At 35.9% G+C, this 16,496-nt stretch overlaps 1 protein-coding gene across 1 annotated transcript in view; it reads left to right on the top strand.

Moving 5' to 3' along the window:
* ARHGAP21 (Rho GTPase activating protein 21) overlaps positions 1-16,021 on the top strand; it is a 117,364-nt gene extending 101,343 nt beyond the window's left edge. The window contains 13 exon segments of the mRNA XM_074324927.1: positions 1,380-1,444; positions 1,523-1,659; positions 2,264-2,406; positions 3,190-3,345; positions 3,443-3,521; positions 4,195-4,268; positions 4,346-4,435; positions 7,349-7,474; positions 7,645-7,686; positions 8,005-8,110; positions 10,026-10,057; positions 13,460-15,078; positions 15,080-16,021. Coding sequence (XP_074181028.1) covers positions 1,380-1,444; positions 1,523-1,659; positions 2,264-2,406; positions 3,190-3,345; positions 3,443-3,521; positions 4,195-4,268; positions 4,346-4,435; positions 7,349-7,474; positions 7,645-7,686; positions 8,005-8,110; positions 10,026-10,057; positions 13,460-15,078; positions 15,080-15,140 — 2,730 coding nt within the window. The 3' untranslated portion in view covers positions 15,141-16,021.
* The last annotated feature ends 475 nt before the right edge of the window (positions 16,022-16,496 follow it).

Here is a 16,496-nt window from a genome sequence, read left to right as displayed (position 1 = left end):
GTAGTTTACACCCTACCCTGTTTGTGGTTAAAAATTAACACCAGATCTTACCAATGCCACCTTTGTTCTACAACTACCATTATAAAGAGAGCATCAGACCTGAATTTTCACAAAGAAACAGGGAGAATCAGAACTTGAATGTAGATTGCAGCTTTAAGTAACAGTTCTGGGGAGGTCCTATTTAAGAAGCACCTGCTATGTGCTAGGCATTCTGTTCAGCTGTAGTGTCCTTGTTAAAATTCCTTCAGATGATTTCATCCATGAAACACAGGACTGTTTTAAGGACTGAATGAGATAGTACATATAAAGAATGCAGCATACTGCCTGGTAGATAATAAACATTTACTTAATGTCAGCCATTTTCATCTCATGTAAAGACACAGGTATTTTTTGCCTTGTTTTATAGATAAGAAAGTAATAATTCACTGAGCCTGTAACGTATGGAAGACATGCTTTTAAGCATTTTACATGAATTAATCTTGGCAACCATATGAATGTGTCCTATTATTATCATCATCCCCATTTCACAAACGAGGAAACTATGTGACTAAGAGAGGTTAAGTAATTTCCCTAAGGCCACATAGCTGATAAGCGTCAGGACTAGAATTTAAACCAGGCAATCTTATTCTAGATCTTAACCATATGATTTCTCTGCTGGTGAGTGGGAAGAGTTTATTTGAGTTCAAGATTGTGACTGCAAAGCCTGTATTTTTTGTAAATTGTAATGCTCATTATAATCATAATGAGACAAGTGGAAAAAAAATGTTGAAGACACATGTTAACGTACAATTGGAATCAACAGAAAAAAATCATCAGTCCATGGTGAACACTGAGTTTACCATATCGCATATTATAAAAGTTAACCTGTTGAGGTTAAGAAAAACCAACAATTTCGAGCTTTTTCTCTTCTAATAACCTGTCAATTCTGAAACTAATTGACCCTTAACTCACTATTTCTACAAGTTAATTATTAACAAATTCTGGCAGTATTTTTTTCACCTTTTATCCAACTGTATTATTTGGAAATGATCATTCTTTCTGGTATTAGTGAGAGAAAAAACTGGCTCTCTACTTCCCAGTCATTGATTAAAAATGACAGATCAATAAGTTTGAACACTTGCTGCTCCCTGGTACTATTCTAGATGTAGGGGTACAGAAAATAAATAGAAAACTCTCAGCAGTGAGGGAGGCACTTAGAACATTTGTCACGTAGTGATGGTGGGTGGTCATGTTGAACAGAGGTTTAAAACAACTCCACTGAGAGTATAGTGTCTGTATTGAGTAAGCAAAACAGGACAATAGAGAGCCTCAAAACAAGGAGGGATACCTCTTTTTGCTTAGAATTGACTTTCTGATTTAACCTTCTATTTATTCTCTAGGACACTGGAGTTACTAACAGGGATCTAATTAGTCGAAGAATAAAAGAGTACAACAGTCTGATGAGGTGAGAATCCCATCATGTCTATAAGTTAATTTGGATGTAAAATACAAATTGTTAAGAAACACTCATTTTTTTCAGCAGCAAAGCAGAACAGTTGCCAAAAACACCTCGCCAGAGTCTCAGCATCCGGCAGACTTTGCTTGGTGCTAAATCCGAGCCAAAGACGCAAAGTCCACACTCTCCGAAGGAAGAGTCAGAAAGGAGACTTCTCAGTAAAGGTACTGATGTGGTGTTCTCAGATAAATTGAACAAATAAGATGACTTAAAATTGGGATTTGAAAGGTATTTTCACATTTTTCTGTACCATTTTTGCTGACTTCAGCCCAGTGTGAGCTAGCTCAAAGACCACTGTGGGCCTGGTCTAGGCCAATGGGGCCTTCTCTTTTAAGGTGGGGTCCGAGACACAAAGTGAAGGAAAGTACAGCTCATACACCTACACTAAAGACACTATAAATTGGATTAATGCAGAGGATACAGGTACTGTCATTTGGAGATAAATTGTTTCCTTTTTTTCACAAGTCTCTCTGTGAAGTTGTCGCATTGATTCTATTTTCTTGACTGTTTTAAAGAAAATCATGGTACAGATTTTAAAAGGGTAAAGAAGCATAATTGATACTCACTAAATTATATGGAAGGTTAAAAGGAGCGTTATATTGGGAAGAGAAAGTAATATAATATTTTTGATAAATAATAGGATATATTATTTATAGTATAGCACTGATTTATAAAAATGTTTGATAAAGGATTTTTAAAGTCATGATTTAAACTCTCTTGTTTCCATTTTCTTTCTTATATCATTTCATTTTGAATAACAATCAAAAGATGATACCAGTCCCCCAAAAGACAAAGGCACATGGAGAAAAGGCATTCCAAGTATTATGAGGAAGACATTTGAGAAAAAACCTACTGCTACAGGGACATTCGGGGTCAGACTGGATGATTGCCCGCCAGCTCATACGAATCGGGTAGGAGATACCAGCCGGCCGGATTTCCTAGATGTTAATTCAGTTGTAGTTATAATAGGACCTGCTTACGCAGCTTTTCAGGTAGCAGAGAATATCTGTCGATTTATTGAGCGTTTTCCTCTTGACCTTAGTTTCCCTAAGCATTTCTGACCTGTAAGGATGTGTTGAGTAATTTCATCTATAATACTTTTTTTCTAATCTGCTGACTCTGAAATAGAATAAATATTCAGCCATTACGTATATATCTGAAATGGTCAGTAAGAATTTATGGTCAAATCATGTGTGTTTTTTGCTTTTAGCATTTTAAATGAGAATGAGAACGAGGACCTGATTAAGAAAATATAATAAATGTGCTTGTGTGTGTGTGTGTGTGTGTGTGTGTGTGTGTGTGTACAACACCCATGTTAGGATTCCTATCATGAGTTGATTGATGTTATTTTTGCCCCCTTCTTTTTTTTTGACTTTATTCCCCTTTATTTAACTGAACTGTTCCCCCATTCTCCTTACTTGCTCTTGTTTCCTCTTCAGACTGACTGTTATCTCCCTGTGGACCCTTCCCTTTCTGTCTCAACCTATTTTTCTCTTCCCACTGTCTCATATATCTCTTGCTGGTTTTATCAGTTCTCAGTTCTGCACTGTCTATATTCTTTATTTTCTCTATATCAAATAACAGCAATTTATATATTTCCTTTTGGAGAAAAGGGCCTTTTAGCTACGGTGTACATCTACTAAGTATAAACATCAGTGCTGTATTAAATAAAATGTTTATTTCTTGTTTTGCAGTATATTCCATTAATAGTTGACATATGTTGCAAATTAGTTGAAGAAAGAGGTCTTGAGTATACAGGTATTTATAGAGTTCCTGGAAATAATGCTGCCATCTCAAGTATGCAAGAGGAGCTCAACAAGGGAATGGCTGACATTGACATACAAGACGATGTAAGTTGTTTCTTTCTATTTGGATAACTGATCTGTGTGTGTTTTTTCTTGGCTGTATTGACTACGAAACTACTGTATTTCTATTTTGCACACCTAGAAATGGCGAGATTTGAATGTGATAAGCAGTTTACTAAAATCCTTCTTCAGAAAACTGCCTGAACCTCTCTTCACAAATGGTGAGTTAACTCCCACAAAAGATACCAGATGGAACAGTTTAAAATTACATTGTTGGAAAAACCATAGAATATGAAATTGAACCAGGAGAAAATATTTTTGTCAAAGGAAACAGGAGATTTTGTTTAGTTCTTATTTATATGTAAGGCATAATTAAGTGCTATTTTTTGTCATTTGGATTTTTTCCTCCTGGTAAATATTAATGAAATATAGAGTTTATAAAAAATTGTTTAGGCTCAGTAAAATGTATGTTATCCAGTTAATTCACTTTTGCAGTCAAGTTAAAAATATATTATTATTGTTCTCAGTCAGAAGTCTTCAGACCTAATAAGGTACAATAAGTAGAAAAATAGTTTTTCAGTCAAGCCAAATATTTGACTCATATAACACCATACTATATGTTGGGGGTGGGGAGGAGAAAAATGGACAGTGTATAAATGTAGTTTGGTGCCCTCAGAGAACTCACATTTTAGGGAATTTTATTTGGTGATAAGGCTTGGAGAATCATTAAAAACTATAGGAATTTTAGAGACTTACATGTCAAAGGCTATTTGTGGTCTTACCTACATTTTATTTTTTTATTGTGGTTTGAAATTGAACCTTAAAAGAAAACTAGATTCCAACTCATCTAAGCAATTTAAGCTGAATTTGTTTTATTGTTCTTACTGTTGTCAGATAAATATGCCGACTTTATTGAAGCCAATCGTAAAGAAGATCCTTTAGATCGTCTGAAAACGTTAAAAAGACTAGTAGGTATTATTTTATATTGTTGGAAATACACCTAAGATTCAGCATCTAAATCCATCATGAAAATAATATGTTTCAGATTCATGATTTGCCTGAACATCATTATGAAACACTGAAGTTTCTTTCGGCTCATCTGAAGACAGTGGCAGAAAATTCCGAAAAAAATAAGGTATGTGAAGTGAATACCAAAGAGATGTACTTCCAGTGGATTTAGTTGAAAGGATATGTTTCATTGCTTCATGCCAAGTAGTCAAAAATAGGGTCAAAATTCAACAAAAGCTCTAGCAGACATCATGTTGGCTGATCAGTCCCTCTAAAGATCAGTTTTACAAAGCAAAGGATCCCAAAATATCAATTGTCACCGTTTTAAAAAGACATTTCCTTTTATATGTATCCAGCAGGAAAAATGAAAAGGCCAGAAATTTAACTTCTTTTATTTTTCAACTGTATATCAACATTTTGAATACACATTTGCACAGTACAACGTGAAAGTGTACCAAACAGTATACAGTGAAAAGTAACAATTTCTTGTTTTCTATTGAGCAGATAGACCTTTTTTTGTTTGTTTGTTTGTTTTAACACCATCACATTACTTTTATCAAACACACCAAAAATTTGTATTCCTTAATATTTTCTAATGCTCAGATCATGTTCAGTTTTTCCTGAATAATGTGTGGACCTTGTCTTAATAGTTTGTTTAAAGCAGTATCCAAAGAAGGTCCACACGTTGTAATCTTAACTTTTCATGATTTTCGTCAGTCATCAGTGATTGTCGCCGAAATCCATTATGTCATTAGAGGTTGCAAGAAATGATTTACTGACTCTCAGACATTACTTCTTAAAAATACTTAGAGTCATTTTGGTTTCTGGAGAAGAAAACAAACAATACCTCAAGCTCAGGAATACCGCTGTCATTTCTTTTTCCAAGGGTGATATTTGCTGGAGGTAGAGAAAAATGCATTCATTCAGGTCAGTTTAGTGGCTGTGCGTGTTCTGGAAGACTGTTGCTCACAGTTGTAGTAAGGCTGGATTATGAGAACAGTGTCAACCCGCTACCTGGCAATTGAGAAGATTACAAAGATTATAAACTGTGTTATAATTTCCTTTAGGTGCTCAGTTTCCTCAATAGTGATGAGAGAGAAAGAGAGAAAAACGTATATCAGTTGAATGTACTGTTTTCAGTTCATGCAGTAGGAGCCAAAAAGTTCTTAATATAATTAAAGCTGAAATATTTTCTAATTATTTCATCATTTCCCAAAATATTCACAAGTTTTGCTGGATGTTAGTAGGAGTTACTGGGAAAATAGTGTTTGATGATCTAATTAGTTTAGAAAGCACTGAATTTAACAAGATTTAACAGATTTCTTGACTGCAGAATTTTTCAGAATCTTTAATATATTACTTAACACTATGAGTCTTGACTAGGAAGGAGCAGAGGCATTTCATTCCCTGACTTATTTGACTACACTTCGTGGAACATCCTTTAAAGAATACAGAATTTGTTTTAAGTAATTAATTAATAAATAAATTGTGGACTCTTATGTTACTGGTTTTATAGAGGCGCCAGTTAAACTGTATACTCACATAATAAATATTACTACATATAAAATAATCATGTTATCATTAGTTTAAAAACTAAAATGAAATCAGAGACAAGAATCTCTTTAAAATTTTACATAAGACCTTTGAGATGCTGGACTTCTATTTTTTCAACTACTTTTAACAGAACAGAGAATGAGATGACTACACCTTCTAGAGGCAAAATGAGAAACATGTCTTTTGTTCCCAGTTTAAGTAAACCCTTCCTGCAGTCATGTTTTTTTCCACTGAGTGAACTTTCTATGAAAATACTGACTTCATTCAGATTTCTCCTTATTTCTCTGCGATCAGCGTAGCCTAATGTATGTGTTATGGTAGCCAACATATAGGTTGCGTAACAATTGCTTCAGAATTGGAGATCTCTGGGTTTTCCACTTTGTGCAATATCCGAAAGGTGTGTGTGCGCGTGCACGCCTCTCACAGAATAGCACAGTAGTGTGGGTCCCTGAATAGTATTTTTCTTTTTTTTAATGTTGGGGAATGTTGAGGAACAGCATGTTTTTCCAGGGCCCATCATCTCCAAGTCATTGTCCTTCAATCTAGTTGTGGAGGGCGCAGCTCAACTCCAAGTCCAGTCACTGTTTTCAATCTTAGTTGCAGGGGGCACACAGCCCACCATCCCATGTGGGAATTGAACCGGCAACCCTGTTGTTCAGAGCTCGCTGTCTAACCAACTGAGCCATCTGGCTACCGCTCTGGCAGCTCAGCGGCTTCAATCTAATTAAAACTTGTTGTCTTCAATCTAGTTGTGGAGGACGCAGCTCACTGGCCCATGTGGGAATAGAACTGGCAACCCTGTTGTTAAGAGCTCATGCTCTAACTAACTGAGCCATGCGGCTGCCCCTAGTATGGCCTTTTGAGTCCTGTGGTCATTTTTAACCTCCTGGTATATTTTCATGTTTGGTTAAAGTTATTTAACATTTTAATCAAATCTTAAGTTCAAAATATTACACTAGACACTATAAGATATATAAAAGGAAAACAAAAGATCCACACCTTTGATAATTGTATTATTGAACAAGGAATACAGATAACATGGGAATGAATATAAGCATATAACACTGAAGCATTCAGCTTGGCACAGGATAAGCGAAGAGCTTCAGATGTTTCAGTTGAAGTAATAATTTGGTCAAAAGGTATATTTCCAGACATTAGGTTTTTCCATATTAGGGATTTTCATATACTACTGGAGCAAAGTTGGAAATTTTTATGTATCAATCAAAGACTTCTTGGAAAAAATGAATGCCAATTTAGCATTGTACGTTGTCATTAAAGCAGGAAAAAGAAATTATGTGTAGATTAGTTTATGGAAATCCTAACCGGGAAGCATTATTTTGTTCTCACACATCAGTCAAACATTATTCTTTGAACAAGGTTCATCAAAAGAACCTTTCAGAAATAAAATGTTAAACATGCAATGAACATTTAAGCCTACCTTCTTAAGAAAAATTCTGATATTTTCCCATATCATCCTTTGTTTCAGATGGAACCAAGAAACCTAGCAATAGTGTTTGGCCCAACTCTTGTAAGAACATCTGAAGATAATATGACTCACATGGTCACGCACATGCCAGATCAGTACAAGATCGTAGAGACACTTATCCAGCATGTAAGTCCAGGCTTTGCCTTGTCAAGAAAACTTTTTCTTCAGCGACTGATATTTGGTAGGACAGAATACGGTTATCATTTGTTTTCTAAGAAAATGCTCTGTTCCAAAATATTGATATGTTTAAGAGGTTATTTAATTTCTCCTTTCACCTTTTTTATTTTAAATTTTAGCATGACTGGTTTTTCACAGAAGAAGGTGCTGAAGAACCTCTTGTAAGTATTGTCCGTCAGCAATTGTACTCTGTTATTTTCATTTGGGACGTGAGATCCTGATGCTACAACAATATCACCTTCCTGCTTTGTATGCTCTTATCTGCTTTGCACCCTGGGAGCAGGTCTATAGCGCCTCGGTTTCTGATCTAATGAAAATACAAGTTTGATGGTCGTTTTGTAGTTAATTACATGTAAACAAGGTAAAAAATTAAGCCCATGTGTTCCACTCAGTAATGTGTCTTTTATTAAGTGTTGTTTGAATTTTAAAGAAGATATCTTTGAAGAGATGATGAAGAGATCTTTGTTTGTTAACCATAGACAACAGTGCAGGAGGAACACACAGTGGACTCCCAGCCAGTGCCAAACATAGATCATTTACTCACCAACATTGGAAGGACAGGCGCGTCCCCGGGAGATGTATCAGGTAACTCTTGCCTGGGCAGTACCAGTCTATAGGCTAAGAGCTAACTTGGTAATAACAGGAAAAAGCAAATCAATCATAAGTAAAAGTTCACTATGATTTTGTTCCTTTTCTTCTTTTTTTCCTTTCTACTAATAAAAAACGTAATTTTCCTTTTCTGATTGATCTTACTATCTTCCAGTGACTATAATGCCCTGGACAGTGCATGGAGTTGTAATGCTTGTCAGAATGGAAATATGAGGGAAATGAGCATGCGAACCACTGTTTTGTTCTTTTTCTTTTTCTTTTTTTTTTAAATTCACAGTTTCCATGTAATAGTCATCACAAGGTAAAACAGATATATGCTACTGAATATGTGGTTGCTGTGATGGCAGAAAGTATGTTCTAGACTGTATACGTAGTTCTTCTTGAGCTAGATGTTCTGTTTAAAAGCAGCAAGTTAAAACTATGTTGAACTGCTAATGGGCACCGTTTTCATAAATACAGTATATTATTTGTCACTATAGATGTCACAGTAAAAGTCAATCTCTGACGTTTTCTTCTGTTTCCTCTTGCCACCCTAATGTTCGGTTAAGTTTTAGTTCTTATAGGCTCTTTGAATGAAAATTTTCTCCTGCCAAACTTTTGCACTGATCTAGCATGTTGTTTTACACAATGTTCTCCCTTTGTCTCTAGTTCTTGTTCTAGTCCTAAAGGGTTTTTTCAGCACTAACTGACACAGGCAAATCTATACTGATGTTGAACAGGCGAAGTGGGAGGAGTCTATCACACGGTAATGTCGCTAGTGGATTCTGTGGTGTCCCTGATGGACAGCTGGAACTGTAGGAAGAAGGAGGATTGTTGCCCACACTGTAGCTGCCTGGTCTGCAGGAGCCCCCGATTCTTGTAAATGCAAACGTTGTTGATCTGTGGTGTAAATTTTCTCGTACGATTATTGTAAACAGATCAATACTACTTTCTTAAAAGTTTTTCTGCTGTTTCTTGTTATTTCTGAAGCAGACCGTGAGGAGAAATAGCATGGTACGGTCTACCAGTTCTTAAAGTCATAAAGCATTTAGCCATGTGTTAAAAAGGGGCGTGGCACGGGGCTCAGCTCATTCATTTTGAAAATCAATTTCCCTCAAGTTGAAAGAGAAAATTTCAAAATTGGGATTATCTGGAATAGTGCTAGCCCCTTCCTACCCTCTTTGTAATTGTATAATCTGAGTTTTTGCCAGACAGTAAAATGATGGTCTCCATTTCTCCATTTCCATAATAGCATTTGTTAATAGAGAATTACAAAACTGGCGGCAGTTTAACCAAACTAGTCAAAAGGATCCCTGACTGCACAGATATGAAACTGGGGTCTAAAACACAAAGATCATCATTATTTAATGTAAAACCAAGGTGACCTGAAAACAGGGTTATCCTAACGCATCCATATACATACAGTATATGCTTATGAAATTTAAGTTTGACAGTCTGACAAAAATCAACATCAATACACTGGGTGTCTCAATTTGTAGCTAGGGCAGCCAATAGTCTTAAAAGTCCTACATTGTGTATCAGTTTCAGATACAGGATGTGGTACATAGCACAATTCTTAAAAGGGTCTTCAAGCTTCTTTATTGCTAGATTTAATATTTAGAAAATTGAATAAACACTAGTATTTCTGTTTTGTTTAGTACAGGGCTCCTTTGCCATTCCTATCATTGAGCTGATTCTGCCTACAATTCACAGCATCCTTTCATGGCGGTGGCTTTCTGTGGTGCAGCTTGCATCTTTGTGAGCTCTGACTATCCACTGTGTTCTATTGTTTTGTTTGAGTTTTGCTTTCCCATTTTGTTCTGTGCCTGTCTTTTCCATAAGTTTTGCAATGTTTGTTGAAAGAGGTAAAGATTGACTAATTACTGATCATGTTTTATTTAACTTTTCACAGATTCAGCTACTAGTGACTCAACGAAATCTAAGGTAAATTGTTTCATACAATTCTGAAATATTTTAGGGAGGATATTGCTTTTGGGCTAATTATTATCATTAGTATGCACATGAATTCTTTTACATCAATATACAATGATCTTTCATTGACCTTAACTTATTTGCATGTTCTGATTTTGTTCCCTTGAGATAACCGAAGACATTACCAACCTGATTTACCTAAGGCAAGTCCCTGAAGTCCAACTGGGCTGAACTAAAGGAAGACCAAAGTCTTCTAAAGGGAAAAATTAATTCTTAAAATAGAATATGATAGAAGAATACTGGATTGTGAATTGGAATGTTGGGTTTCTCTCAGCATGATTTAGCATAATGCAAAGTAGGCTTCCTTTCCTCATTCTTTAATGTGAAAAATTTCTAATATATACAAAAATAGAGAGAAGAGTATAATGAGCCCCCAGGTCTCCACTATCCATTCTCTACAATTAACACATGGCCAAGCTTGTTTCATCTGCTCTCCACCCACTTTCCTTCTGGGACTATTTTGAGGCAAATCCCAAACATCACATCATTATTTCTAGAAATATTTCAGTAGTAACAGACTTGTTATTATTATATATATTTTTATAGAAAATACATATTATTTCAGCAAAATACTAGTTTTGTTTTTATAATCAATTTTTAGCATAATTTGTGTTCTACTGACAACACCATCAAATTACACAATTTGTTGAATAGTTTTTAGGAAGTTCTTACAGTTCTTAGAAAGTTTTTTATTAATTCAATTTGTCCCAACTTTGTTCTGTTGAGACAGTAGCAACTAGAATCGTTAATACATTTCTTAAAACGTGTTCTATTTGGAAATGAGACATGAATTTTACATGTCGTGTTTAAATGTCATAATGGAACGATATATGATTAAGTTATAATTCTTGAAGAAATGTTACAAAATATTTTAATCATATTATGTCCTCATACCATATCATTCACTATCAGTTATACTGTGATTTTTACCTTTTTTTTATTTGCCCTTTTTGTTTTGGATAATTTTAAACCTACAAAAATATTACTGGAATAATAGCACCCAAACCTTTTACCCTAGATTCCTCAGTTGGTAAATCTTGATACAGATTTTTTTTCTGAGTCATTTGACAGTTACATTTAGACATGGTAACACTTTATCTCTAAATGCTTTAGTACATGTCTCCTAAGAACAAGGGCATTCTGTAGAATCACAGAATCACAGTATAATTAGCATATGTAGCGAATGCGAGTATAATACATTATTATTTCTAATGTACAATTTTTATACAAATTTCCCCAATTTTCCCAATAATGTTCTTTGTTTGTTTTTATTTTCTATACAGGATGCAGTCAAGGATCACTCCTTGCATTTAGTTTTCATGTCTCGTTAGATTTCTGTAGAACAGTTTTCCATCTTTTTTTTTTTTCCAGAAGATAAGATTTTAGATTTCGATTTCTGACCTGTTTGAAGTTCCCTCCTTCCCTCTTATTAGATGCATATTTCTTAACCTGTTGTTGGTTATGGCCATCTCTTCATCTTAATTATGGTGGTGTTTATCCCATGCCTGTAATATAATGGATATCCAAATGGTATAACTCTTTGTAACAATTTCTCAATTGTAAAATAATTAGTCAGTCATTTGCCCCAACACTTATATGATCACAGAATCATAGAATTTTAAAAAGAACCCTAAGGTGTCTTAATGATAATATAATTTCATCACATTTAATGAAATTGAGATATTTAAAAGTGAATCACTTGCTCAGTGTCGAACACAGCAACCTAGAGAAAAGAACACTAGAGGAAGCGTCAGGTCTCTCAAATTCAGAGCCCTGTCACAATCATTTACCCATACAGAATGTGTTTAAATGTGACTAACCATTACATCCATAATTATGAAAATCTTTATTACTTATAAAAAACAAAATTCTATTAATCTATGCTTTCATTTTGGTGAATTCTTTTTAATAGGACAGCCTAAATTTTTGCTTTATTTTTCAAGACTTCAGCATAGTAGTTTGCGCTTATCTAAGATTTTTATGACAATGGAAAAGTACACTCTCTGCTTCTATTACTCAGCATACTTCCTGCCTGCCTACTTTTCTTAAATGGTGTGTGGTAAACTCACAAGTGTTTACTGATCCCTGCCACTGGCATTTACTTAGCATATAGGCATTAGGAACAAATTCATTGACTAGTTGTCGTGAAGCTGAAGCTGAACAATAATGAATGTCAACTACAATTTTATATATATATATATATATATATATATATATACACACATATATATATATAGTTATAAGAAGTGGAGTACAGCATTAGGAATAGAGACAGTGGAAATGTAATGGCTGTGTGCCATGTCAGAGGGATAGTGGATGGCGAGGGGTTGTCACTGTGTGAGGGATATAAATGATAAATGTCTAACTATTACATGGTTTTGTGCACCTGAAACTAATAAAAAAAAAATGTTTTTTTAAAAAAAAGCCTATTGTGCATAGCCAACAAAGCCGGTAGCCTGCACCACAGCTTTCCCAATAGCAATGCACAGTGATCCTATGGTAAGGACGAAAGATCTGTAATTGACCTTATGTTATTCGAGTTTTCTGATTGTGTTGTTCCCTTGAGATAACAGAAGACATTACCAACCTGATTTACCTAAGGCAAGTCCCTGAAGTCCAGCCTGGCTGAAGTAATGGCAGACCTTAATGAGCTGATTGGGCATAGTAGCTGTATCATATGGTGTCTATAATTAGAAAATTGAAGTCAGTCCTAAGATTTTAGTACCAACTATGTATTTAGTATCCAACTAAATAAATCCAACTATGTATTTAGTATCCAACTATCCAAATAAATAGTATTTAGTATCCAACTATGTCGGAATATTAACCTGTGTTCCATATGAAAGAACCTGAAGAATGTCTGAGCATTACAGAAACAGGGAAAGTCAGCAAATACGGGGAAGTTAACAAGAATAGGAGAGCTAGATGGCAAGAAGCACAAAATATTTCTTTCAAGGATAGATGTATATGAGCTGTGACTTGGCTGATACATAACACCTGTATGCCTTGGCAATACATACCACCAGGCAAGAAATGGGACTAAACGAAAAGTAAAATTTATCTTAAATTATCTTTATGTATAGATAGATCAAAATTTATCTTAAAAGGAGATATAAAAAAAGAATTACATTCTGTTGGTGCTTCTAGAGCTTTAGTAAAGGTAATTCAGTAAGAAATATTTGGGGGTGTGAGGGATATAAATGATAAACATCTAAGTTTTGCTTTGTCTTGTGCTCCTGAAACTAATAAAATTAAAAAAAAAAAAAAGAAAGAAACATTTGGGGGAAAACCTTTTCAGAAAACAAACTCAATAATGTTCTTACATTCAAAGTCTCATTTCTGATTGCTTCTCAGGGTTCTTGGGGATCTGGAAAAGATCAGTATAGCAGGGAACTGCTTGTATCCTCCATCTTTGCAGCCGCTAGTCGCAAGAGGAAGAAGCCAAAAGAAAAAGCACAACCTAGCAGCTCAGAAGACGAATTGGACACTGTGTTTTTTAAGAAAGAAAATGCAGAACAATGTCACAGTGATACTAAAGAAGAATCCAAAACAGAGAGTGAGACATTGAGCCGAAAACAAAGGGTCATCATTTCCAAAGAGAACAATGCTAAGAAAGACAGCAGTACAGCAAAAGATGAAAAGACATTGCTACGAAAGGAGAAAATGCCATCTGAAGAGCCTTCACCCCCACACAGTTCAAAACATAACAAGTCACCAACTCTGAGCGGCCGCTTCTCCATCCTGAGAGAGAGCCCCCGGTCCCTGGTGACACAGAAATTCTCCCATTTGGAGGAGACAGGGTCGGACTCCGGCACTTTGCTCAGCACTTCTTCACAGGCTTCTCTGGCAAGGTTTTCCACTAAGAAAAGCACTAGCCCGGAAACGAAACATGGTGAGTTTTTGGCCACTGTCAGCACCATCACCTCAGATTATTCAACCACATCGTCTGCTACATACGTGACCAGCCTCGACTCCAGCCGACTCAGCCCTGAGGTGCAGTCCGTTGCAGAAAGTAAGGGAGACGAAGCTGATGATGAGAGAAGTGAACTGATCAGTGAGGGACGGCCTGTGGAAACAGACAGTGAGAGTGATTTTCCTGTTTTTCCCACTGCTTTGACTTCAGAGAGGCTTTTCCGTGGAAAACTGCAAGAAGTTACTAAGACGAGCCGGAGAAATTCAGAAGGGAGTGAAGTAAGTTGCACTGAGGGAAGTTTAACTCCCAGTTTAGATAGCCGAAGACAGCTCTTCAGTTCACATAAACTGATTGAATGTGATACACTATCCAGGAAAAAATCTGCCAGATTCAAGTCAGACAGTGGAAGTCTAGGAGATGCCAAGAATGAGAAAGAAACACCTTCAATAACTAAAGTGTTTGATGTTATGAAAAAAGGAAAATCAACAGGGAGTTTACTAACACCAACCAGAAGTGAAGCAGAAAAACAGGAACCCACTTGGAAAATGAAAATAGCAGATAGGTTGAAACTGAGACCCAGGGCTCCGGCAGATGACATGTTTGGAGTAGGAAATCAAAAAACGAATGCTGAGACTGCTAAAAGGAAAAACATCAAACGTCGGCATACACTCGGAGGGCATAGAGATGCTACTGAAATCAGTGTTTTGAATTTTTGGAAAGCACACGAGCAGAGTGGGGAGAGAGAATCCGAACTTTCAGCTGTGAACCGGTTAAAGCCAAAATGCTCAGCCCAGGACCTGTCAATCTCAGACTGGCTTGCAAGGGAACGCATCCGCACCAGTACATCTGACCTTCGAGGAGAAACGGGAGATACCCAACCGAAGAGTACTAGCACATTAGAAATTTCCACGATTGACACACCTGGGTCTTTTCTGTCGGATGCCGGCAGTTCTCCCAGTACCTTGGCTTCAGCTAACAGGCCTCTTCTTTCCATACCACCACAGTCACCTGACCAAATAAATGGAGAAAGCTTCCAGAACATGAGCCAAAATGCGAGTTCTGCAACCTCATAAACTGTCTGAGTCCCCAGGCAGTAAAGCACAGCTTCATCCCTGTCTTTAAACTGGAGGTATGTCCACTATAGCAAATAAAAGGCTACTGTTACACGTTCCAGTAACTCTGTAAATATTTTCTTGTACCAGAATTGTTATTGTGCAGCCTTCATTTGGGCTGGTTTCATCATTTTGCACTGTGAAATAGCTTTACAGTGCATTACTACAGCCAGAAGAACATATATATACATACATATATATATATATATATATGTATATATATGTGTGTGTGTGTGTATATATGTATATACATATATATATACATATATATATATATTTAAAAATATATTGGATAGTTGTATACAAATGAGTAAGGTATTTGTTGCAACTTACTACATAGAGTATACCCAAGATTACTGAAGAAAATAGCTGGCATTAGTGTGCAGCAAATGTGTTCTTTTGGTTTCATCACTAACAAAAGTGCCTCATCATAAAAATCCATTTGGTTTTTAGGGTGCCATATTGTTAAAATTAGATAACTTGCATTGAATAAATGAATGTGTTTTATTGGTAACAAATTTCATTACATTTACCAGTTTTAACACAGGTGGATATGGAACTTCCATTCTTTAGTCATTCCAGGTGGATCTCTGAGTTTTATATTCAAACTTTTAATACAGTTTTTGAGTTTTGTGTGACTTGAATTTTTAATCTTTCTGTAAAATACGTAACTTAAATAAATGAACCTATTACATGTGTATCTTTTCTTCAGATACCAGATTTGATATAAATGTTGTAACATAGGTGTATAGCTAGTGACCTGGATGGAACTGGCTTCTTTATCAAGAAGAATATAATTCTGCATGAGGACTTAATGAAACCAAACCCATGTCATGCCTGTGTGCATACCCAATTAAACACTGGAAATAAAAATTGTTTTGGTGAAATTTGCATGGCTTCAAACTTATTCTAATATATTTTTAAATGTCATCCATTTATAAGTGCCTTAATTGGTCCTGACTTTCAAAACTTACCAATTCTATATATTCTATCTCCTCTCTTTTGCTTTGGCTGGCAGGGATCTCTTGTACATGTTTGCATTGGCCTACCCACACTCCTGTGCACAGATAATATTTAATTTTTCTAGCTAAAGTGATACAGTAGTCTCCCCTTTTCCGAGGAGGAAACGTTCCAAGACCTGCAGTGGAGAACAAACCCTAATCAACTTCCTCAACTCTGTCGGAAAATTGGCAGCAGCGTCTTCATCGGCAGACGCAGCATCTCCAGTAATTTTTATATCTCAATCCAAACCTATTCCTGCATCTGTAACCATCTCTTACATGCAGTAAACGGCTTGGTGTGTCTGTTTCAGGGGGTCCCTTGCTGACGTCTTCGTATAGGCTCAGTGCCTTCTGGCTGAACACGT

This window comes from Rhinolophus sinicus, linkage group LG02 (genome assembly GCF_036562045.2).
Source record: "Rhinolophus sinicus isolate RSC01 linkage group LG02, ASM3656204v1, whole genome shotgun sequence".
Lineage (NCBI taxonomy): Eukaryota > Metazoa > Chordata > Mammalia > Chiroptera > Rhinolophidae > Rhinolophus > Rhinolophus sinicus.
Note: the sequence above shows the minus strand (reverse complement) of the source record. Positions and strands in the feature narration are given on the sequence as shown.